The sequence below is a fragment of the Mustela erminea genome, chromosome 2, assembly GCF_009829155.1.
Source record: "Mustela erminea isolate mMusErm1 chromosome 2, mMusErm1.Pri, whole genome shotgun sequence".
Classification (NCBI taxonomy): domain Eukaryota; kingdom Metazoa; phylum Chordata; class Mammalia; order Carnivora; family Mustelidae; genus Mustela; species Mustela erminea.
Window position 1 is genome coordinate 24,029,673 of NC_045615.1, and position 25,376 is coordinate 24,055,048.

At 36.6% G+C, this 25,376-nt stretch overlaps 2 protein-coding genes across 4 annotated transcripts in view; one reads left to right on the plus strand and one right to left on the minus strand.

Annotated features, from left to right (window-relative positions):
* Positions 1–25,376, minus strand: part of LRBA (LPS responsive beige-like anchor protein) — a 731,121-nt gene that overhangs the window by 257,032 nt on the left and 448,713 nt on the right. For all 3 annotated transcript variants that reach the window (XM_032332488.1, XM_032332486.1, XM_032332485.1), the window contains one exon: positions 23,455–23,591. In XM_032332488.1, the coding sequence (XP_032188379.1) occupies positions 23,455–23,591 (137 nt within the window). The remainder of the gene's footprint in view (positions 1–23,454; positions 23,592–25,376) is intronic.
* On the plus strand, positions 17,323–20,053 carry MAB21L2 (mab-21 like 2). The gene has a single exon (XM_032332499.1). It carries the CDS (start codon positions 18,346–18,348, stop codon positions 19,423–19,425), a length of 1,080 nt encoding a protein of 359 aa, XP_032188390.1. The 5' UTR covers positions 17,323–18,345; the 3' UTR covers positions 19,426–20,053.

Sequence of the window (25,376 nt, forward strand, 5' to 3'; positions counted from 1 at the left end):
GAATGTACTTTCCTTAAAATCGAACAGAATCATTATGGGAATCAATTACTGTTTTAAGCAACAACCTATCTACTCCAACCTCCAAACATACACAAAGAAAATTCCCATATTCGCCATTACAATATAATGTAGATTCCAAGTAATCTTTTGACAACAGAGGTGTACTATTCTATTACTTCACTTCATCTACTGTGAATGGCTCTGCTCTCATTACTCTCCACATCACTAACTACCCCTCAATCTCTACTTCTTTCCCTCTTAGTACCCCCCTTTAATTCTTTCCTGTTATTTTTGCTCACACAGTATCTCCTGAGCTTCTTGACTCTTGCATAAAGATTGGCTTTAAATGCACAAGGCTAGTCAATGCCTTTTTCCTTGTCTGAAAATCTACCAATCAGCATATAATATTCTGCTCACCTCAGCTCTTTTCATTGTTCCTTACTATTCACTGGTTGTTTTCTAAGCAATCTGAACCTTAAATTTTCCTGAAGAAGACGATGTGTATTTAGTCAATCTGCAAACTTGAATGGCAAGTAGCAGAGATAATGATAGCATAGTCATACACATACCCTCACTGTTACAGGCAGCTGTGGTAAATGGCAATGTTAAGTGCAAATTCATTTTCTCCACATATAGGCAACCTCCCCCATCCCTGCTCTGTATGTTCTCAGTAAACATTTAAAGGACAGGGGAGAAAATAAGCTCTTAACTTCCTAGTATGAAAGTTACAGGAAGAAGACGGGACTAAGCAAACGAAGTCAAGTTATATGTGGTATTAGACTTGATGAGAATACATATTTATACTACAATTCATTTTCTTAAACCTTATCCATCTTCATCAAAGGCTTTCAAATATTTAAACAGTACAAATATTATTAAACTGAGAGCTAGTAGATGCCCAAAATTATGTCTTATTCATGCTTGCTTCTCTGCTAACTGGAATTAAGCTTGTTTTCAAGTCATCATTTTTTAGTCTTATGACAAATCTGTCTATAAGACTAGATACCCAGACCTTGGCAATCTAAAAAAAGACAACCAATATTAGCAACACATAATCACAAAACTGAAATATTACAGTGTTATAGTGTCTTTAAAATTTATGTTTTATATTGATTATGTAAAAACACTGTAGAGTTATAGCATATGTACTATGGTATTATATATACTTTTTATCTGTTCACTTTCTGTTCATTCTCAAGTCTTTCTCCATAAATAGAACTTCAACATACATAAAATCATAGCACAGGGATAATCTGATCTTCTTTTTTCTTTAAAAATTTTATCTTTTGAAGTCCTATAAATATAACTAATGTTCTAATTATATAAATCTACCATTTCAATTCCCTTCTAAGAAACCTATAAGGAAAGAATCCTTTTAGGAGTTCTAATATTAATTTATTATATCTGAATTACATCTGAGTCAAAGACATAAAATAATTCATGAAAACATAAAATATGACTTAAAAAAGCATGATATAAAACAGAAACCCATCTCCAAATAACAATTTACCATTTTCAAGCATATTGTATTTTTTCTAATTAAAGTTTTCCAGTTAAAATATTTAGGAAAAGCTTTAAAGTAATTTTAATCTTAAAAGAAGATCAGTAATTGATACTTGACTTCAGACTAAAATGTTTTCAATAATTCAAATAGTATCTACCAAGACAAAATTGTTAACTACACGTAAACTGCCCTTATTGAGTGAACACAAACTTGAATAACTAAACTTCTCAATCAAAATATAGATATACTTTTAAAAATACACAGAGTATTACACTCATGAAATAAATTGCAATTTCCACATAAAAGCTGAACTCCAAACAGAAATTAAAATTGATGTCAGTTTACTTCTGAGAGCTTACTATATTTGGCAAACTGCTTCCTTTTTGATAACCCAGTGGTTTCAGTTTTATATAAAGACTCATTATAAGCCACAATGTTTCCTAAGAATAAAATATGCAACATTTTATTAGCTCCATTTTCATCTTCTGTAAGCAGCCATGGATATAACTACCAATCACTTTAAAACCAGATTTAAATTTCAAGTATTTTTTTTCCTGTGATTTACTACATATTCCTTCAGGAGTTTCCTAACCAGACTACCTGACATAGTTTATGATGCAATGATTTCTTAAAACTTGCATAAAATAATAAAAAATTTTATTTTGTCCTCCACAAATTTAGAAAAACAAAAACAAAACAAAAAACATGAGACAGAAATCGCTTTCTCTCTGCATTATCTGATCATGTCAAAACATTTCAGAGTGGGGTACCAAGGTTTCCTCCTCCTCTTCTGAAAATTAATGGGGGAAAAGGCAGCTTTGGAGTGTCTTGAGAAGACAAGGATAAGTAGGTGTGCAATGGATATCCTTCCAGCTGCAGGAAAGCAGAACTTAAGGAACTATCATAGACAACTACAGAGAGGGCATTAAAAAACAAAAGAGCATGGCACTGACAGGATACCAATAAAAATTTGATGGCTTTAAAATAAACTGCTACCATCTTTGTAAGCCATGCTTTTTGCCACTTACTAGTTTTAGAGTGAACTAAGCTTGTATACTCTATCTATGCCTTGGTTTCTATATAGATAGGGGCAGGAAGAGAATATAACTCATTAAAGATTTACTGAGAAGATTAAAACAAAGTGCTTAGCATAATGCCCCAACACAGAATAAGAGCTCAATATTATTCTTGTACAAATCTCGTTTCAATTGAGTTTTAAAAGACTTTCAGAACATTACCTCTAGAAATCTCACACTGAAAATTTGACCTTGGTGATAAGAAGAAATCCGTTTGAAAGAGGAGAGCCCCCAAATTATTAATCAACCAACCAGTATTTATGGAGTATGTATTATGTATCTAGATCAAATAACATGATGCCAGCCTTTCAATAACTTTTCACATTAGTAAGTTAATAAAGGGAGATGAATTCATGGGCAATGACATAGGGGATACAAAAGAAATGAAAACATTTATTAAACTGTTTGAGATTGCTGGTAACTGGACTATCAGCTCAAAGACAGCTCTCTCTGTGGGGCATTTCATGATAAATATAAGGAAGCTAACCTGGAAAGACAAAGACTTCAGATTGGGGGTTAGTGGGAAAGAAGGTTGATTAGCTAGGGTTTTAAGGACTTTAAAGAATAATGCCAATGACAGCCAGTTTTATTCTATTCCTCTAAGTAAAAACCTGTCAAAGGAACTAGAATAAAAGCATGTGCTTGATGTAATCCCTGAATTACTGAATCCCTGTAAAGTTCCCCTTCCTTTCTTTGTTCTCTTCTTTCCACAGGTATTTATCATATACCTACTACCTAACAGGAAGTGTGAAAGGTGCTAGGAATAAGAAATCATTAAAACAAGGACTACACCTGGTTTGGTGAGAAAAACTTCAGTATAGATACTCTCAGAAGAAAACTAACTAAGCTTATTTTACCAGTACTACTTTTTCTTTTAAGTGAGGAGCCTGTTTTCTCAATACAACTTAAAAAGATTTTACAGTTTCAAGAGTGCATCAAATGAACATATTTAGAACATTTTAGATATGTATTCATATCAAAACCATGCACTCTTAAACTCTATCCTGAAAGGTCCTGACACTTAAAATATACCAAGTGAAGGAGTTCAGGAACCTGAATTATAGTGTTTAGGGACCTAAAAACCATTCTAGAACTGCACACGAGATGTCAGTTTGTTTATTTATTTATTTATTTATTTTAAGATTTTATGTATTTATTTGATAGTGAGAAAGATCACAAGCAGGGGGAATGACAGGCAGAGAGAGAGGGAAAAGCAGACTTCTTGCAGAGGAGTGGGAGAGAGAGAAGCAGGCTCTCCACTGAGCAGGGAGCTGGATCCCAGGGCCCTGGGATCATGACCTGAGCCAAAGGCAGATGCTTTAACTGACTGAGCCACCCAGACACCCCCAACCTCTCAGTTTTAAAATACCCTAGCAGTTTTGTCAGATTACATAAAACAGTAATAACAAAAAACTAATCCTAGCTGGAAAAAAGGAAAGCAAGGATAATTCAGAAATAGATTTGGGCCAGAAGAATATAACTAGCCTCTAAAAGATATTCCAAATTTATAAGAGTATGTAACCTTGGACAAGTTATTCAACCTTCCACATCTCAGTTTCTTCTTCTGTAAAATGGTGATAATATATAACACCTATCCCAAAGGGCTGTTATGAGGACTTATGAGTTAATATAGGTAAAGCACTCAGAACAGTGCAGGCACACAGTAAATGCCTCAAACATCCTATTATAAAGGCATCTCACCTATACCTGGTTAATGAACAATTTACCCTGACAAAAGTAATCAATAGCTCTAAAAAAAAGAGGAAATGTTCAAAAGCAGCACAACGGCAAGACAAGAAGAAAGTCAGAGAACTGTGTTAGTGATATAAATTGTGCTTAAGAAAGAGGTAAAACAGAGATCACAAAAATATGTTTAGTTTTAAATATATGGAAAGAGAAAAAGATACTTTATATTTAGAAAAAGAATCATATTCTGTATTTAAGAAAATTTAGATAACTTCCAATCACTTTACATTACTCTAACAAAAGTTATATTGATAATAAAGAGTGTACTTCTTGTGATATAGAATTTGGAACCCCATCAATGGTTTTTTCAGCTTGCATAAGTCACAACTGATTGGACACAGTCCCTGTGGGCATGCCATTTCATCCAGACTGGATGGTTCATTAGTCATAATTACTATAACTGTACAGCAGAGACTGCAGTTTTATCTCATCATACATCTTTGATCAAGCTGCTTCAATTTCTGCTTCATCAGCATATGAAGTTACATTATTGGAGATTTTTATTTTCAATCGGTGATTAACACAGATTATGCTTTTTATCAAAACATGTATTTGGTCTTCACATTTAATAGCAAGGGCTCAGATCTGACCACCATTTGACCTCTGATATTTCAAAACCACCTAAACACCATGAATCATCAACTGAAACCCAGAATGTTACAGAGAAAATTAAACAAAGGGAAGAACTGACCTGTGTTAAAAGCACAAGATGATTGCACTTATCTAAATTGAGACTAACCATATTTGCAGCAGCTTCTCATTAAACATTAAATTGCACACCAGAACACATCATACATATTTATTGTTTTGTACTGCCACTTTCAAAAGACTCATACCACAATTAGTGTTTCTCTCAAAGTATAAGCTACATAAAGAAATTTCCCATGAAGCTTGAAGACAAAGTAATGTAGGAGACTGTACAAGAAGGTTAAAGAACAGATGGATAATAGATTTCACTGAACACTAAAGCATAACACACTTACTTCAGAAAGGAAAATGTTGCCAAAACATGGTTCAAATGCAAAATACTGAATGAAATTGATGTGTCAAGAATTTTTTTTTTCTCCTAAGTTCTACTGAAAACAATAGGGGACTAAATGGCCTGTCTCACTGTTTTTGTGCCTCAGTATTTTCATGTGCAAAGTGTCCCCACTGTAGGCTGCATGAACAATCATAATCGACAGTTACATGCAGGCACTGAGGCTGCAAAAATCCCAGAGTAATTAGTGTTGTCTGAATGCAATGACATCTGTGTTCTCATGGTTTTCAAGACATGTCAGGCCAATAAGATGTATATGAAAAAATATGACAAGCATTGCAAATGCCCTTCTGAAAGGTCTTACACTTTGGGGAAAAGCTGAAGAAATAACACATGTCATCTTTTTGTATGCAATATATTTAATACTAAAAGATCTAAAAAGATCTTTCGAGTCATTCATTTTCTTTTTGTAACTATAACGTATTTATTCAGAATACAGCAATGCAGCGTGGAAAAAAAAGCTGCTAGTTTGTCTCTTTAAAACTTTCTTAACACAAATGATTCTGTGCCGTGGAAGTGTATGGGCCCATTCCTTAAGTAGCAAAACAGAGAGCACATCTTATTAACACTGCTTGATTTCTTTACATCTTAATTCTAAAATGATATCTCTCGTTACTGGACATGAAATAATTTAAAATGTGTTGGTAAATGCTTTAGAATTATGTTTGCATTATTTCTAACAACAGAGACTGCCAAACTGATTGCACTAAAAAGCCTTTGTTTTAGAATACCTAATGCTTTTGCTGAGTGGTCCCTATTGCTGAGCCCTCTCTCTAGGCTGTAGCAGTATGTTGGAGCATGCACTTGCTCCAAGAAAGACATTAGTCATCATTAACAGAAGCACTGACACCAAATCTAAGTGCCTCTCCACAATGACCAAGTGGCAATCATCTTTCTCTTAGACTGTCACTGCTGATTAGGATTTTCTTTCATGAAAATTTAATTTGTCCCCCTTTCTTCGGCTTATTTTTTTTAATTCAAAAAAAAAAAAAAAACAAAAACCCAAAAAAAAAAACAAAACAAAAAAAACCCCCACAACACTGTATTCAGGAAAGATTGCAAATATAGCAAAAGAAGTTTCACCTTTAACATAGGCTACCAGTATAAAGATTACAAGATTCTCAGCCAAATCTTTTATCTAATCCAACAGAAAAACAAAGATTAAGTGAATGATTAATAAACAGGGAAAAACAATGATTCTGAAAGGAATCTAGATTTAAGAAACTCTTAAGCTTCAAAAGGTGAATAATTCAAGAGATCTGAATAAAATTTTTCTAACAATTAATTACATAATCCCAAACCTTCTTTAAAACTAAGACTACAATATTTTAATAGTAGCCATATTTCACTGCATTTCAAATTTGTATCCTCTATACCTGAAAAAAAGAAGACGGGGTATCAACATGTCACTTCAAACTTAAGAAAATATTTAAGCATCCATACCCTCAGTGTGCATTAACCTGCTGATTAAAGGAAAAGAAAAAAGGAATTTTCAGTGGCATTGGACGAATGAAAATGATTCATGTGGTCAAGCAGGGTACTCCGCAGCTAGATGATACTACGGACTTAAACTCTGGTTCTGTACAATATCACAGTGTTAAACAAGATATCATAGCGATAAGTTATTTAAGGAAGTTTTAAAAAACATTTACTTTCCTGTTTTATTTCAATTTGTTTAAAGTTTTCAAAAAATGTAAGCATATGATAGTTTGCGAGGATCCTGGTACAACCAAAACTCCCACTTCTACTTATAAATATTGTCTTCTCTTTATATTACTTACATTTTGTAACAAAATAGAGATTGACTTAATTTTAAAATATCTCTAAATTATTTTATATCCTTTTAGAACATGTGTATTTTTAGTCAAAACCTGTTAACACTTTTGTGTTCACAAGAACTTAAACTGTATCTTTAAACGTAAATATCCTTATGAAATGCCTTTAAAACAAAAAATCAGCCTCGTTTCTTTTTAAATTCAGAAGCAACCTAATTCATCAAACTTTAATCATTAAATGTTCTGTGTCTGACTATTTTATTGTGAAAATAATATAAAACAAATTTGAAGGTCAAATACCAAATGCTTTAGGACTAATATATCACATTTATAAATGGTACAATTTTTTTTTTCTATTTAAAACTGGTCTACAGTTAAAACATTTAAGTAGAGATTAGGAATTAAAATGGATTTTGAGAGTCAATTTGCAACTGCTGAACTTTCATAACAAAGATACCATGATTCACTTAGGATGCAGTCTAAAATGAAAGCAAGACTATACCATAATAACATAACTTACCTATCCTTGCATAATTCTCTTTACAAATGACTGGCTCATTTCTTTATTTTTTTAACTACATAAATACGTTGTTTAATTTCTTAAAAGCTTAAAAGTAAACTCTGATCTTCAGAGTTGCAAAGACTTATCCAAATCAAAACTTCAAAGACTTAAAAGTATAATGACTGACTCTTGCTAGATGCAGTACATGCTCAAGTAGAGAAGTTTAGCTCTATAACTTCCACCCCTCAACCTAAACCTCCAAGTCACTTGTCAGTTAAAGGTTGGGCGATTTATTGACCGCCTCTGGATGCATACTGTCAGTGCTGAAGGAAATATGAGAGAGGGTTGTCGCTACTGTTCTGGAGCTCATTGATAATGACATACCTGCCTCTGTCACCCATTACCCATACTACAAACTACTTAGACCTAACTGAAAAATCAATAGCCTACTTGCACTGGTTCCTGTGGCTGCCTCCTTTGATTGTCAGCTCCTGTCTAGGGTCAGCACTTACATGAAAGGGGCTGTGACTGCCTGATGCTTTCAGGACAACCTAACGATATGAAACTAGCCAACAGAACAGTAAATTCTGTCTCCCTGCCCTCCTCATCAATTAGGCTTTGACTAGGCTTGCCTGTAGAAACCTGACCTTTTAAGTTTAGGTGAATATGGACTAGCTGAACACACCATTGCCCTCAGCACTGAGCCAGGAAATCTACTGACAGGTTAAACAAAACAGAAGGTTGTAACTGTCATAATTTGCATTGCACTTTCACGCCAACAAGGGTGTTATCAGTAGGGGCAAGCCCTGGAACACACAACTCCAGCACCCTTAAGCCACACCACTCATAAATTTTCAAGTGAAGTGAGATAAAACATAAATTCACAAATAGCAATGCATTTCTCAATGCTTAGTCTTTTAGGTTTGCACTTTGCAAACCCACGGAGTGTCCATCAACAACTCTTTCAGTGGTCACCTGCAAACTCCTGCATTAATGAGGGACTTCCAGTGAATACAACTTAGAAGTAAATATGATTCAACTATGCCAACTGAAAAGATATTTTAGAGAGAATTCATAATAAAGCAAACAGATTGACCTGTATCTCAAAATGAGAATAATTAGATCTCAATATATTGTCTCTTCCCTGCCTCACAGCCCTCCCACCAAAAATATCCACAAGCTCAGAAAATAGTAAGTTATCACACCAGTGAAGGGAGGTGTTGAAATTATTTCCCACCAGGCTTCTCTGATACAGCATCTTTTAGAGTTTGAGAGAAAACTAAGAACATCTGTAAAATAAAAGATGTTAACACTTTTATGCTTGTCAGATCTTCTGATGAAAACAAGTGAAAAGCATGAGAAAGTACTATAAAACTTTACTTACTATTGTGACTCATGTTTTGAAAACCATTTCCCTGCTTGGATCTATCTTTTAATACAACATGAATATGGCAGTATTATAGTTCCTTATAGCAATAGAGTTTCCCTAAGGAGAAGAATGACCATTCCTTTTTTTTTTTTTTTTTTGTAGTTTTTTTTATTTTTGGAGTTAATTGTGAACTTGAACTTTCTCTAGTTTCAAGAACTTTTATAGAGTATCTAATCTTTATAAAAATATCAGAAACACTGAAAGTCCATTCAATATTTTAAGACAAAAATATACCAGCTAATCTTATGTACACCTTCAAACACATACTATTTTTCTATACATACAATACACATAGCTGTGTCTTTTTCATGTTTTTATGATTCAACTCCTATCAAGCAATAATTAGTATTTTCTTAGAATTTATTCCAAGTTGTTATTTGGTTGTCCCTCACAACCATCTCCAACCTATAATTTGTCTTTTTTTTCCTTAAGACTAAAATATGGATGGAATATAACCATTTGTAAGCTTATCCCTTTCTATAATTTTTTTCATATTAAAAACTTTCATATGCAGCAGCATATGAAAACTTTCATATTCATATACAGCAGCACTGTAAGTCTAAATTCCTGCAGAAAGATTTCTGATTTGAAATCAACTAATAAAGACATAAAGAACAACTTAAATCATGCTATGGTATGATGTTACAGATTATTTTATCTTGAAGAGGTAGAAAAAAGTTCAAATCCACCTCTGAATTAAGAACTGAGAAAACAGTGAGTAGAGATAATGACTCGATCAAGGTCACTCAGATAGTCTGTAGTCAACCCAGGACAAAAAATCAGGGCTTTTTTTTCCTCCTAAACTAATGCTCTTTAGATGCTATCAAATTGCCTCTGTCTTATCTACCTAGGTAAGCCACATGACAGCAATGACCTTATATATTTTTAAAAATACACAGCTTTATATCATTCATTTTTAACTGATGCTATAGTTTATAGAAAGTTTTGCCTAATTTCCAGAACGGATTAGATTTGTAGAACATTTAACCAACAAGGTACCATAGAACCAATAACTATTAGAAATAGAAGATCTAATTAAGTATGGTTGGAACCCCATACTTACCTAATTTGATGATTAACTATGCATCTGGTAGCCTTTCAGGTCCTTTGTGTGTACCTATCTGATAGCAAAGTGAAAGGGCATGGATAGTGTCTGGTCCCAGCAAGCAAATCATTTGGAAACAGTCATAGCCATAGATCAAAGATTTTTCACTCTATCCAGGCTGACTTAAACCTACCAACCCAGGTTTTGTCTGAAGACAAAACCAGTCAGAAAATAAAAGAACGACTCTTTAGGATTCAAAGATAATAAGGGAAGATAGAAAGGGAAAATTCAGAAAAGAAACAGACTGGCAGAACCTTGATATACATAGGCCAAGACAGCTGTTTTATATCCTAGCTTGATTTCACATGGTTAAAGGAAAAGTTTTCATTCCTTAGATCATCAAATATTATTTCATTTATACTATACAGATGTCTTCTATACATAGATTGGAGCCAATGAAGAATTTTTGTTGTTGTTGTTTAACTACTATAAGGAATCAGAAAGACCTCTCAGCACATCACTTTTACTCTAATTCACAATGTTTGAAGGAAGAAACAGACTAGAGTTTTAACATTTCCATGAAAAATAATACAAATTCTATTAAAAATTTCCTGTGATGGTAGTAAAAGAATGATGCCAAATGACCTTTACTAGTAATAATGAAGATGGAGTGTGATAGAACCAATATATTTTAAAATAAACTAAAATGTTCAAAAAGACTAGTTTTCCTTAAGTATAATACTAAACTATCCATATGATATGCTTAACTGATGATTTTAAACATAGGTCCACAAAATGTCTCACATGACCTGAAAGAAATATAGAACACAATGCCAAGTCTTATATTTTGAACTAAGTACAGGGCAGAACTAGCATAATCTACATTCCTAATCTCAATCATCTGTTACAGAAATGTCTGGCACTGATCACAAAGGAAAACAGAAATGGGAATGGCGATGGCTCTAAGATCCCAAAAAATATATTCTACATGTGAGTGTACAGTATTAAGTTATTAAACAAAGGATATCACAACTTCTTTAAACCATAAATTTAATGTCTTGAATAAAATGGAAATCAAAAGTTCTGATTTATTTAGCATCAATTTCAATATTGACTAATCCTGATTTTCCTATCTTCTGGAATTGATATTAAAAAAACACCTAGACACAAAAAATAATCCACAAATTATATAATCATTCCTTAAATAGTTAAGACCTGGTTCTACTGAAAGTACCCTCTCATTTGTTGAAGATTATAGCGAGTTATGAAAGCCAAAATTATTTGACAGGTGAAATTTAATATCTACCTCATAGTATATTAGCAAGTTCAAACTGTTAAAAAGGAAGGAAGAAAGGAAGACAGGATCTTATTTGTTCTAACTTTCAGAACTTGTTTAAATATCTATGGAAATAAAAATGTAATTACTACAACTCTAAAATGTATACATTTAAAATGAGAAAAAGCTAAATGATTTATTGGTAAGATCAAATGATATATCCCAACATACGTGAAAATACAATAAGTTCAATGAAACACCTTCTGAGAGATGCCTGCTGAATTAACTTGGATTTTCTTAAAATTTCATATCCTAGCTCAGTAATACAACAGTATGTACTTTTCAGTTAGGCTAAAAGTTGCTTACTTCCATTTTCCTGAGTACAATTTCTTTGCTCTATCATTATACATCTTGCTAAGATCAAATTATGAAGAGCTTAATAAGGTATGTTATTCAGCTTGGGGGAAAACAAGAACATATACTGTACTCTTCGATTTTCTCAACCTACGAAGTAAGAATTAGACTTGTAAAAGATGTAAAAGTATAAACAACACCACTAATCATATATTACCAGAGGTTACCAAACCAAATTCAAAAGGCCCACAACACAATGCTCAAAAGCATGTAAAAGATTTTCTTAATACAGTTCAATAGGCTTACTATGCAAAATTAAAGCTATTGCCTTTACCTGACAGAACATTATCTTAAGTTCAAACTGTACAAATGAGAACAATACCCTTGGGTTACCAATCAAAGAGATTACAAGGGTTTGTTTTTTTGTTTTTTGTTTTTTTTTTAAGCTATTTTGTAAGAGGAAAAAACAAAAACAACTTGGTTCACCAGTGTGACTGACCATTTAAAACAGGTACTACAGCGAACTGTTCAAAGAAAACATTCAATTACTGATTACTCTCCAGACTGATTCCACAACAGTAATTATTGATAGTTTAGAAACAATGTCTATGATACCTCAGTTTTGGAAATCAGATAATTTCACAGAGAGCAAAAGAGAATGTGATTTTACTTTGACTTTTAATACAATGGAGATACTACAACCCTGATAATTGTTTTTAAAAGCTTTTTTATTAAAATAATTACTTCAATAAAATTTCATCAACTAATACACAACTTGTGTTTGGATTATTCACTTTTCTTTCTGTTTTTATTAGAATATTTTTTAAATTAAGGGAGTTTAGTAGTTGTTCATTTCCCCATTTATATTTTGACCAAAAATTATTTTTTCCTTAAAAAAATCAAGCATTTTTATAAATATGTTGAAAGATTAAGTACATAAGAACCCCAAAATTTAGCAACTGCACAGATGCTTCAAAATTAGATTTTAGAGGAAGAGAGTATACACATGTAAACATGAGGTCCTTTGTTTTCCAAAAAGTGTAAATCCTTCCAAGTCCGGGTTTTTTTGTTTTTTTTTTTTAAGTCAATAACCTGATTATGTTTTGAATACTTCTAAAATGTTTTCCTGGAAAACAAAATTATATAATCTAAAATCTGTATACTCTTTAGTAAGGATTGTTACAATACCGTATGCCATGTCTATAAAGAATAAAATCATGAGTATCTTTTAAGTCTCAGTGATATGATAAAGTAAAAAATGCACTGAAGTTTAACTTAGTAAATATATTTCTAAGTAAAGATCAGCAAAAAATAAAACTGTTTAAGGATTCTGTATTCTCTGGAAATGTAAACAGGATTATATCTGTCAGATGTACAGAAGCTCTGACTTCAGCCATTATCTTGGTTTTGCTCCTGAGAAACACAACATGAACTACTGAATCATTTCTTTTCAAATCCATACATTCCCTGAAGCAGTTCAAGCTTCATCAGCAGTGCAGGAATGTTTTAAAATGACAGGCAAAGAGCATTAGTTCTCTTTTTTCTCTCATACTGTTTCCCTATAAATGGAAGACAGGGTTCTTTCCTCAAAGCACTTAAGCTGAGACTGTTTAAGTCAATTGCTGTAGGAAAATATGACTGAATTTTCTATGCAAGAAAGTATCACAACTGGATTGTTCATTTCTTTTCAAGGAAAAACTCCGAGAAGATCAAATATCGTATTATTAACTTAGAGTAACATATTATAAAATTAGCATCCTATTAATTGCCCGTTATTCTTCAGTTATAAATATCTTCAATGTAAGTCTTCTGCCAATACATCACCTCATTTTAGCACCTAATAGTACCCAGTTTTGCTTCTAATTTTAAATATAAGAGGGCCCTCAGATTAAAATACACCATTATGTTCAAGATCTTATTTGTATAAATAGTTAAATCTTATTTACAAGTTTTTGTACTCATAAGCATTTCATTGCAAGAGGAAATTCAATTAATAATTGAAAGTTTATTTGCTCATGATCAATTAAAAAGAGGATGTAAAGTATAATCTGGCTATTCTTCTGGAGCTTAAATATTCACTTTTTTCAAAAACTAGCCCATTAATTTCTATAACTTTACTCGATTTTATTTTAAGGAAACTGGAAATTTTAAGGCTAAAGTTTCAACACATACATTTTAGCTTACACTAACTAAAAACAACCCCTCCTTAGTATTATCGTGCACATTTTCATAAAATGCTTCTCAAGTAATGTGAAGGTAAAGACTAGAGAAGTCTGAAGGTTATGGACTACACAAAATCCCAAACAAAAAATTCAAATCACAGCCTGAATATCCTCCCTCTCTTTTTAGGAATGTCTGTAAGCTAGCCCAACATCGCAGGTCTGGGCAGAAGCATGCTGATGTTGGCACTGCCTAAACCAAACAAACAAGATGTTTAACAGTCAAATAAAATGTCCTGCAGCCTCCCTAATGAATTTGTCAAGGACCATCAGATTTCTCTCCCCCTCTTTTGCCTCATTAACTCAAGTATGATGAGACGGATTATAACAAGAGAATACAGATCAATCGGTCTGAAGACCTGAAGTGGCTTTTAGCCTCTAGAGTTTCTTTCTCTCACTTGGTCTCCTTTAATAGAATATGGTATCTCCTGCAGAAGGGGCTGCCACTTCGTTTTAATACACCATCAAGGAGCTGCTGATGGACTTCTATACTAACATACATAAAAGCAGAGTTGACAGGGGCTCTTCAATTACAGCCTCCACGGATACCGTTTCCCCCTTCAATTATTCAACCAGAGGAAGAGCGGATCCGCAAACACACAGCTGAAGCCGCTCTTAGAGCAGAGGCAGCCAGAGTGAGTTGGAGTGGGGGAGGGGGGAGGAAGGGAACGAGCAAGAGCGGGCATTATTTGCTGGAAGTGTTTAAGTTTATTGCTCGAATGATGTTTCTAATTAGTACCACCGCAATAAATTAAAGTCGCCTTTGTTTAACTGATTTATTATTTACTACAGCATCTACCTTAGACAGGGTAAATTGGTAATGAATTGTTTTTAAATCAAAACATTTGTAACGTTTTATCATCCCTCAGCCTCTGTATGTAAAAGTGGAGAAACCCAGAGACAAGGGTGCCACGAAACTTGGTCGAGCCCGACAGAGCCGGAAAAAGAGGAGCGGGGTATCAGGGAGTGGTGGCGCAAAGATCCGCGTGGCCTGGGCCGGCACCTACCCAGGGACCCGGGGGTGGGGGGTGGCGACGCCGCACTGGAGCTGGGAAAATGGACAACTGCCGTCACCCCCGGGACTTTTTGCAAATACTCCCAGGAACGTCGCGGGCCAGGCCGGTCCAAGCGCAAGGCCTTCCCTGCACCGGTACCCGAAATGAGTAAGAAGCGGCCACCTCCAGGGTCTGGGAGGGAAAGCTCCACACCCTCCGACCCCAGCACAAGTCTCCGCCCAGGAACTGCCCCCGGGAGAAGCTGCAGTAGATCCTCTCAGGGCTGGCCGCACAACTCTGCAGCAAAGTGTCCCTCCTGCCCAGTAATATTTCCCAGAACGGCAGTGGGACCTCCAAAGCATTAGCCGTAGTACCTACAGAGTCTGGGCTTCGCACTCGCGCGAACGCCGAAGAAGCCACGGCTCCACTCTATCCTTCCGCCGCCAAGCACTCCCGAGATGAAAGCTGCGCCCCCAGCAAGGCGGGAGCCAAACGCCGCCCCAAGTCACCGCCACTGCGGGAGAAGTTGACTAAAGCTCTGCACCCCAGTATGGTGTTTGCTTACTTCCGACTGTACTTCCCCACTCCTGGCTACCAAAGACGTATTCTTCACAAAATCCGACTTATTTTTTAAAAAGCCAACCAGTTCTTTAGAAAGGGGCTGTGGCAAAGAGAGTGGGGGGGGGGGGCAAGGCACCAGTGGTCTGCTCCAGAGACCTAAGAAAGAACCAAGAAGTCCAAGTATCTGACATCAAGTACATGGAGAGAAATAAACTTTCCTTATGCAACTGAATTCAGATTTACCTGGTCCAGCTTTTAGGAGGGCACCTCAAGCCCTCCCAAGAGCTTTTGCAAAAGCCGCAGGCACACCGGTTTTGCAAAAGGAAGTGTTTGCCCAAATGGCTTCATAGATTTTTATTTCTTATGTCATTATCAGAGAATATTGAAAATCTAACCAAAAATAATTCCATCTACTTGATTTGTCTTAAAAAGACTCAGCATCAAGACACCTGAGGTTCAAACATAAACGCTCCATACTAAGCAAATCAAAAACACTGTTACAGTTTCTTTCATCCAAAAGTAGGGAAAGGCTACAAGGGGGTACAGCTTGAAAGTATAATACATATACTAAAAGCACATGCATGAGTTTCCGTGAAATGCCAAGGGAGGAGTGAAGCCATCTGTGTAATCAATAACAGGATAGTTATAGATTTTTGCAGCAGTGAAGTCTTTTAAAAGCAACAGTCAATTATGAAAATAAAATCATTTTACAAGTGAAACTCTATACTGCCTCAGAGTATACTCAAAATTAGGTTTATAATATCTAACGTTTTATGAAAACTTTAACTCAGGTTCACTTTTACAATTTCTTTTCATTTTTATTGTTTAAAACAATTTTAGTGGCTTAGTTAATTTAAAAGTACATCCAACAATATTCTACCACATACAAATTTGCATTCTTTCTCAAGGCTTAAACATATTTTATCTCTAATAACTAGTCTTTTAAACAAAAGTAATAGCATAAAAAATCTGAATCTTAATTAAGAAGTAATTATCAAACAAGGTGCCTGCACTATTTTTACCCTGCCCCATTTTTCAACAGGATATGGAGATTACTGAAAAGAGATTTATGGTCATAAACCTTCACCCCATATCCATTCCACACACACACCCCAACTGGTGCACACATACAGCAATTGCTCTAGTTCTTGGCAGCAATGGGGGAGAAGGGGAAGAGAAGGGAGGGAGAGTTTGCCAGAGGAGAAAATCTAGAAAAATGTAGGTTCTTTCCAAGATTGCCCGTCTTCCTTCTATTTGCCTTCAAGCAAAAGTAATTTTGTCAGAGTTTGCACCTTCTGCACAATGTTGGTAGGAAGAAAAAAAAAGTGAACCTTTCTCAACCACTGCTACTCTCTCGCGTTATTCCAGCCACCTCCAGGAAGTCCCTTCTATATAGACTCTTTTTCTTCCTTGCAACAGATAAGAGGAGAGGATAAAGAAGGGGGCTGTAAAATGTGTGTGAGCATTTGACTTCTACTATCTCCTCCTATTTTCTTACTTCTCTCTTTACCCCCTTTCTTTATCAAGTGCAGCGGTCGCGGCTACTGTCTGCCAAGCATGCCTGTCTTCTCTCTCGGATTGGCTAAAGCACTGACAGCTCGGATAGCGATTGTAGGAACTGAAGCTCCACCCCCCTCATGATGGCCCTGGACCATTCATAAACTAAATAACTCCAGGAAACAGCAAGGCAGAGAGGGAGAGGGAGAGGGAGAGAGGGAGAGGGAGGGAGGGAGGGAGAGAGAGAGAGAGAGAGAGAGAGAAGAGAGAAGAGAGAAAAGAGAAGAAGAGAGAGAGAGAGAAAGGAGGGGGAGGGAGAGAGAAAAAGAGGGAGGGAGAGGGAAAAGGAGAGGGACGTCGGAGGGGAGGAGGGAGAGACGACTCAGAAAGTGGAATCTGCACAAGCAACCTAAAGGGGGAGGAGAAGAAAAAACCCTGAATCCTTATAACTAAACCCCAGATGCAACGCAAGCAAGGACTTCGTCACACTAAAATAGATTCTGTGAGGGCCAAAATTATAAATTACGAAGCAGAAATGAATACCAAACAACTTTCAGCGGTTTGCACCTAGAGAAAGACAAGAAGAAGCCACTGCAAACAAACAAACCCAGTCCAAACAACGCCTCCAGTAGGAAAGAGGAAAACCGCTACAACAGGACCCCTGAGAAGACACCAGACCATCACGCTGAAAGTGCGGGGCGTCTGCAAACCTCCAAGTGTGCCTCGGACTGAGCTGCACTTCACTGCTCTCTGGACCTTAATTACGTCTTTCACCTTCCATTTGGGGGAGGGTGAGGAAAAAGGCACTTACCTACGCTGAGTGAAGAAGTCCTATCAGCGTGGGAGAGAAGTTTAAGAATGAAACACTGAATGTTTCGCTTTTATTTTTAAATTTACTTTGGCACTTAAAAGATCTTATTTCCAGATTTCTGGGCAATCTCAACTGCAGGCATCTAAGCCTCACCTCTTGGTAACCTGAATTTTTCTCTCACCTCCCTCTTCCCCCACCCCCTCTTCATCTCTCTTACAAGCACATCTTTATTTTACACATCAAGCAAAAAAGTCCCAGCAGGTACTTTTCCTCGTCAAAGATTACCTTTTTTACTTATTTCTGGAGAAGAAGAAAGGGTTCCTAAAGAGGGGAAAGAGCGAGCTAGCCGGCTGTTTTGTCAGCCGGTCAGTCCAGGTGGAAACTAAGAGCGAAAGTGGGGCTTAGGGGGAGCGCGACGCCTCTTTTGCCAGCCGCAGGGCCACCACCACTGTGTGAGCCTTGGATCCCTCAACGTATTGCGAGACGCCGGTGTATAGCCCGGACCTGTGCCCCAACATGATCGCCGCTCAGGCCAAGCTGGTTTACCAGCTCAATAAATACTACACTGAGCGCTGCCAAGCGCGCAAGGCGGCCATCGCCAAGACCATCCGAGAGGTCTGTAAGGTGGTCTCGGACGTGCTAAAGGAAGTGGAGGTACAGGAGCCTCGCTTCATCAGCTCCCTGAGCGAGATCGATGCCCGCTACGAGGGGCTGGAGGTCATCTCGCCCACGGAATTCGAGGTGGTGCTCTACCTAAACCAGATGGGCGTCTTCAACTTCGTGGACGACGGCTCCCTGCCCGGCTGCGCCGTGCTCAAACTGAGTGATGGACGCAAGCGGAGCATGTCTCTCTGGGTCGAGTTCATCACGGCGTCCGGCTACCTCTCAGCGCGCAAGATCCGCTCACGTTTCCAGACCCTGGTGGCTCAGGCGGTGGACAAGTGCAGCTATCGGGATGTGGTCAAGATGATCGCAGACACCAGCGAGGTCAAGTTGCGCATCAGGGAGCGCTATGTGGTGCAAATCACCCCTGCGTTCAAGTGTACCGGTATCTGGCCTCGCAGCGCGGCACAGTGGCCTATGCCCCATATCCCGTGGCCCGGCCCCAATCGAGTGGCGGAGGTCAAGGCCGAAGGGTTCAACTTGCTGTCGAAGGAGTGCTACTCACTGACGGGCAAGCAGAGCTCTGCGGAGAGCGATGCCTGGGTGCTACAGTTCGGGGAGGCTGAGAATCGCCTGCTGATGGGCGGCTGCCGAAACAAGTGTCTCTCGGTTCTGAAGACGCTGCGGGACCGCCACCTGGAGCTGCCAGGCCAGCCGCTCAATAACTACCACATGAAGACGCTGCTGCTGTATGAGTGCGAGAAACACCCGCGGGAAACGGACTGGGACGAGGCGTGCCTAGGCGATCGGCTCAACGGCATCCTGCTGCAGCTCATCTCCTGCCTGCAGTGCCGCCGCTGCCCTCACTACTTTCTGCCCAACCTCGACCTTTTTCAGGGCAAGCCCCATTCGGCCCTGGAGAGCGCTGCCAAGCAGACCTGGAGGTTGGCCAGGGAAATTCTCACCAATCCCAAAAGCCTGGACAAACTATAGGGTGCTGGGGACTGCTTGAAAAGCGACACAAATGGGAATGCTCTCTTACACACAACACACAGAACTCAGCTATGTCAAACAGCAGAAACTCCGGACACAAACTTTTACATAAGCCACCTGAAAGAAACAGGAAGCAGGCACAAGACCTTCGTTAATTAACAAGCAAACAAAAAGAGAGCAAACCAGCCAACCAAACAAACAAAATCACATTCTTGCACAAAAGTGATCGTTTTTTCTTCCAAACAATGTGAATTTAAAAGGTCACACAAAAGAAGCAATCGGGCTTTGCCACCACAAAATGAAACCCAAGGTACATTTTCAAATCAATGTATAGTAGTTTCTCCTCTTTTCCTTCTCTCCCTTTCTCCTTTCTCCCCCAGCTCATCTTCTTTCTTTCCCTCTTCCTCTTCCTCTCATTTCATTTTGTTCTGGGTTGCCTGAATGTTGTCACCAAGTGAGAAAAAGTATTTAATTATATGTAAAATTTCTCTTTTAAAAAAAAGTTTTGGTGATGTTAAATGTATCTCAGTGCCAATGTCAGATTGTGCCCCTCCCTTTCTTGCACCTCTACCCTCACCCTAAGCAGTCTTGTTGAAAACAGTAATAAAAATATTACTTTACATTGTAATTGACTGTGGACTGTTCTTAAATGAAGGCAGGTGATATTATAATTGATAATTTACAATGTAAGGATGTGAACTTCAGGAACTAAATGTAAAAGAAGCTTTCACTGGAACTCTAATTTTCAAAATTTACAAATACAGCCCTTTTTGTAGATTTAACCATACAAGTCCCCCCACTCCCAATCCTTGGAAAAGAGAAAATATTGATTTTACCCAACTATGTTTGTTCTGCAAATTTTGAGGTTTAAAGTAATAGCTTTCTTCACACTTGAAAAAAGTAGATTTTTGTGTGGAAGGAGAGATTTTGGTCCTAATGTTTAAAATAGAAAAAATTGATTTCACATTAAAAATTAAGAGATTTGCTTTCTTACATCATACTTTTAAAAAATCAACTCTGAGTCTGAAAAACAAAGGCAATATTCATGGATCTTTTCTTGATAGTTAACATGATCAGTTAATACTTTGCTTTCAATTATTTGTCCTCTTGGAACTTTAAGTAATGAAAACTTAACAAGTCAATCAACCATACCAAAAAAGAATAAAATGGTTGCAACAATATTCCTTTTCCCCAGCAAATGGTCATATGAACAATCCAGATTTAGAAACTACTTCAGTTTTTTAAGGTTTAGTTATAAATGCCATAATTAAGACCACTATTTGCCAAATTCCCAGAATTATTCAGAAGGTGCTTACAGGCAATTGAAACAAAAAAGGTTTAATACCATTTTTATGACCAAAGAAAAATAACTGTTTCAATAATTTACTTACAGAAAAAGGACATTACTCCTTCTGCTTTTCTAAGGTAATAATCCAATGTACTTGTTTTAACACTTCATCTAAATTAACAAAGGTTTCTTTTTAACACAAGGAAATAACAGTTAAAAATAAAATAATGAGTAAAACTGAAAGCATCCTAAAGGAGCTGGTTTGGATTGTCTTCTTTATATTGTCTTCAATATACTCCATGAGATATGCTAATAATGGGTCACAGGTACAGAAATATGTCAGATATTACCCTTTAACATTTAAAATTTATTCTTTGAATTAGCCCAGTTTTTAATTTATTGAAAAATCCATGAAGGAGAGATGGAGGCAAAAGTGTTCTAAAAAGGAATTTTAAAGAGCTAAGGTAGAAGTTTGCATGGGGGAGGGAGCATATGGAGGGATGATGGCAGGACAGCAGAGATGGATAAAAACAAGGAAAGTACTCAGGGCTCTGATGCCTAGAGTTCACTTGACAAAAGAGGCTTAAGTTCTCAGATTCCCTGGTAAAAATTTCCTAGTAAAAATAATTTTGTTTTAGAAATATAAACTTTGATCTTATCATTTCTGAAATAATCTCTACTCTTTCAACCAATACTGTATCTTTTTCTGATCTCACTTCCTATAGATGTAAAACAAACTCACTGTAATACTAAGTGGTTCAGACAAAAATACTGATTTTTTTTTTAAATAATAAAAATGAACTATTCTCCAGGGAAAATGTTCTGATTTTTAGGAACATTTTCAAAGCAAGTAGTAGATGCTCACATTTACAAAGAAGTCATTTAAGGGGTACAATGTTTAGTTTAAAAGATAAAAATGACATCTTAAAATGACCTTTTTTTCCTTATGCACACAAGTATTTACAGCATGAGACATTATCTCCCTCCAGCTACCCCAGGAAGAAGTTTTTAAGTCCTGACAAGAAGAACAAAAATTCCCCACATTCGGCAATTTTCCCCCTATCTTATTTAACACAGGTATCACCAACAAAAAAAGAAAAACACTGCCACAACACAAGCATCCTCATTTACAAAATACCTAAAAGCACCAACATCTACACAAAATAAAAATTTCTTTCAATAATTGAAAAATTTTAAGAATATAAATTAGCAAAACTTTGATTTCCATAACACTAGGCAGAATGCAGGGGTACAAGACAAATGCTGTAATTAAGCTAAAAGAGCTTTGTACTGCACAAGCAATAGGGGAAAAATTAATTTAATGATATTGCAAAGAATAAAATCAGAGAGAAATAAAAGTTTTAAGTTCTCTCAAAAGGACTAAATAACTTTAAAGAGCCTTACTGCAAAGATTGGCAGAGATCCTAATCTTGAGAACAATTATGTTAGACACCTTTAAATTACATCACAGTTTAGATTCTAGGCCACATACGTCCAAAAGTATAATAGAACATTCTGAATTAAATTTCAACCTCTCAAACATACAAAGTACCATAAATTAGAGAGTTTAAGTAATTCTGGTTACCTTCATTTCCTAAAGAAACTAAAATACAATTTCAGATAGCAGAACCATGCAACAAAGTAGGAAATTTTTCCAGTTGATATAATTTCACAAAGTTTTCTCTATATTGAATTGGCTGAATTAACAAGTTCAAAACAATCACTTCCAACGTAGCCTTCCTTTCATACGGTCTACCAAATCTTATCTTAATAAAGGCAGCAATTCCAAAACAAAACGCTAGAAACACATGTAAGACAAGAGATGATTTGTTTGTAAAGTTTTAAATAAAATTACACCATTTTCATCAATGACTGCTTTGAAATACTTCAAAATCACTAAAATTTAATAATTCACATGATTACATTACCAAAGAACTTCCTACCAATAAACTCAAAATATGTGTGTTCACACAAGCTGAAATAGTAATTTCATTTTTAAGTCACTTCTCTTCTACAGGTTGCTTATTTTGCTCATTTTAAAAGAGACTGTTTCCTATCAGAACAAATTCTACCATTCACTTTCATGAAATAAACCCAGATTTGGCTTTATGGCTATGCCACAAATGTTTCTTAGTAAAATAAAGTTGCCAAGGTCTGAAAAGTAATCAGAAATACATTTTAAAGGGGAAATTACATTTTCATTTAAGAATAGGAAATTATGCAGTGCCTTGTAAAATCGACTGTAGGTAATGGGAAACAGAGGTATCTCACACACATAAGACATGCTTGCGTGCACAACAGAGTAGTAAGTCATGAGGACAAAGCAAGAAGAGTGATATATTGGTATTATATCCAGAAAATATAAAGGCTAAACAAAATAATTTCACTCTCAACCTCACTGAATTTTGTAGCTTAATTCACCCTGGAATCTTTGTGGCAAAATATATTTATGGACAATACTCCCCGTAGTTCCCCCCAACCCCGGAATGAGCTAATGATAAACGCAATTAAGTGAAAATTGTTTTTGAATCTAAATGAACTTCAATAATCTAACTTGCTGGTAAGGGAATCATAAGCTAAACAATATAGTAGTCTTGCATACAGACAGAAGCAGTTCAGCAAGAAATTCAAACTAAATCTGTCCGATTTTACAAATGCCAATCCTACCCAACAGCAGCCCACCATCCCATCATAGGAAAAAAATGCTTTAAAGTGAAACCCACTCCTCCTCCTCTTCTCACCTTGGGGTCGATTTTCTTGAAGTGAGAGTCCTCTTCATCCACCTCAAAATAGAGTTCGGAGGAGGTGACAGAAAGAGTGCCCTTTACTACAACAGAGGGGGCCACAAGCTGAGCCGGTGTGCTCAGGCTAACAGGACCTGCCAAAACCAAAACACAAGCCACACAATGGGATGACATTTTTTTAAAAATCTAGTAGATTCAAGCAGAAATTGTCTTTTCAAATTCTCACCTCTGGCACCAAAATCTCTGCCAAATTGTCCACACTTACAAATTCTGTCTACCCCAAAGCTGCCTCTGAAAATGCAAAGTTACTGGGATTCTCATACTAAGAAATTTATAGTAGGTGGTTAATGATAACAGCAAACCAGGATGCAATTATTTCACAGGGAGTCTGCAAAGCTTTGGTCTAACCTCCTGGTAAGAAGGTGGCTCTGCCTAAATAAGTCCTTCCACACTGCATTTAGAAAACAAGCCTCAGGCTATGCAACAACATGGAACAACAACCAGGAGCAAGGAAGGCTCAATGGGCTTCCAAGGCCAGAGGTTAGCTTAGTTTGGCTGAAGTATGATTACGACAAAGATCACTAGCTTATTAGTGAAGTGAGAAACGTTACACCATATTCTCTGATAAAGATTTTGTGCCAGGTTGACACAAAACCTCTTCCATAACAACTTTACCCCATGAAAAATTGGTAAAAATACTTCTTTTCTAAGCCTGCCTTTCCACTGCTAAATATTGTTCAATGCTTCCAAATCTAATATTAGTGTAGTTCAGGGACTCTGGGAGTAAACAGCTGGAGGGTGGGTTTCCAAGTGAATGAATTTTTATTGGAATAATCAAATCTCCACAGGGCTTATCAAAGAGACAAATCAGCCTGCTACTGAAAACAATAGATTCACTACAGATAGAGGAGCATAAAGTATATTAGAGCTAAACCTAAAATAAAGGACAAAAAGTAATAATTATATTACACACATATACATATTTAGTTAGAGAGTGAAAGAGTAAGAATTTGAAATCCCATCAACTCCTCATTGTATAAATCCTGTAGGTGAAGAAAACAACAACAGAAGATTGGCACTTATAGTTCTGAATTAATATAGTGCCTATAAACATGGTACACCTATTCAGGTAATCAATGGGTGAATAAATGTTTCAAAATTCAGATGAATCGACATTTCCATCGATTGTTAGAAGGTGCTGGCCCTTAATCTCACATCAATCTTAATGTGTGCCAGTAGGACAATAGAAGGGATGCTCTGCGGAGATCAGAGCAGGTTTTGCCCTCTATTCCCAATGTACAAATACATTGTGTTTGCAGATGGGCAGCAGATAGCTGCAGAACAGCCATGATTTCCCAAAGCTCATCCCTATAAATGGATGAAATAAGCAGCTATGTGTTCTTTTGCTGTCTCCTTTGCCCTCTGTACATTAGCATGTAATCCTGAGAAGAAATAACATTTTTTCAATCACTCTCAGACATTCAATTACAGGGTAAGCAGACAGCTGCAGGAGCTAGGGCAGCCTAGGTCCTACAGAAGACCCCTGACAATTTCCACTTCATTTCTAACCCACACCACTTTATTAGTGTGGATTACTTCTTAATCCTATTGCCATTGTCAAGATTATATAATTAAACTCCCCTTTCACCTCTATTACTGTATGAATGTATTACTAGTAGCAAGAATAGACGCAAAATAAAGGAGAAGGAAATGGGTAAATAGATGTGAAGGAAAAGGATAGAGAATACCAGTGTCCACCTACTCTCAATGCCCAGCCCAAATCCCTTAACAGTGTGCTCCAGTTAATTTTATTTTACTTTCTAGAGAGGTTTATGGTCATCCGAGAAGACACCATCATCTATTTTTGCTTTTCATTATAATTTACTGCATGGTAGCACAGAATGCAGACATATCACTAA

What these genes read in the sequence shown, in the direction of transcription:
- MAB21L2 (XM_032332499.1), top strand. Translation starts at nt 18,346, where the DNA reads ATGATCGCCGCTCAGGCCAAGCTGGTTTACCAGCTCAATAAATACTAC.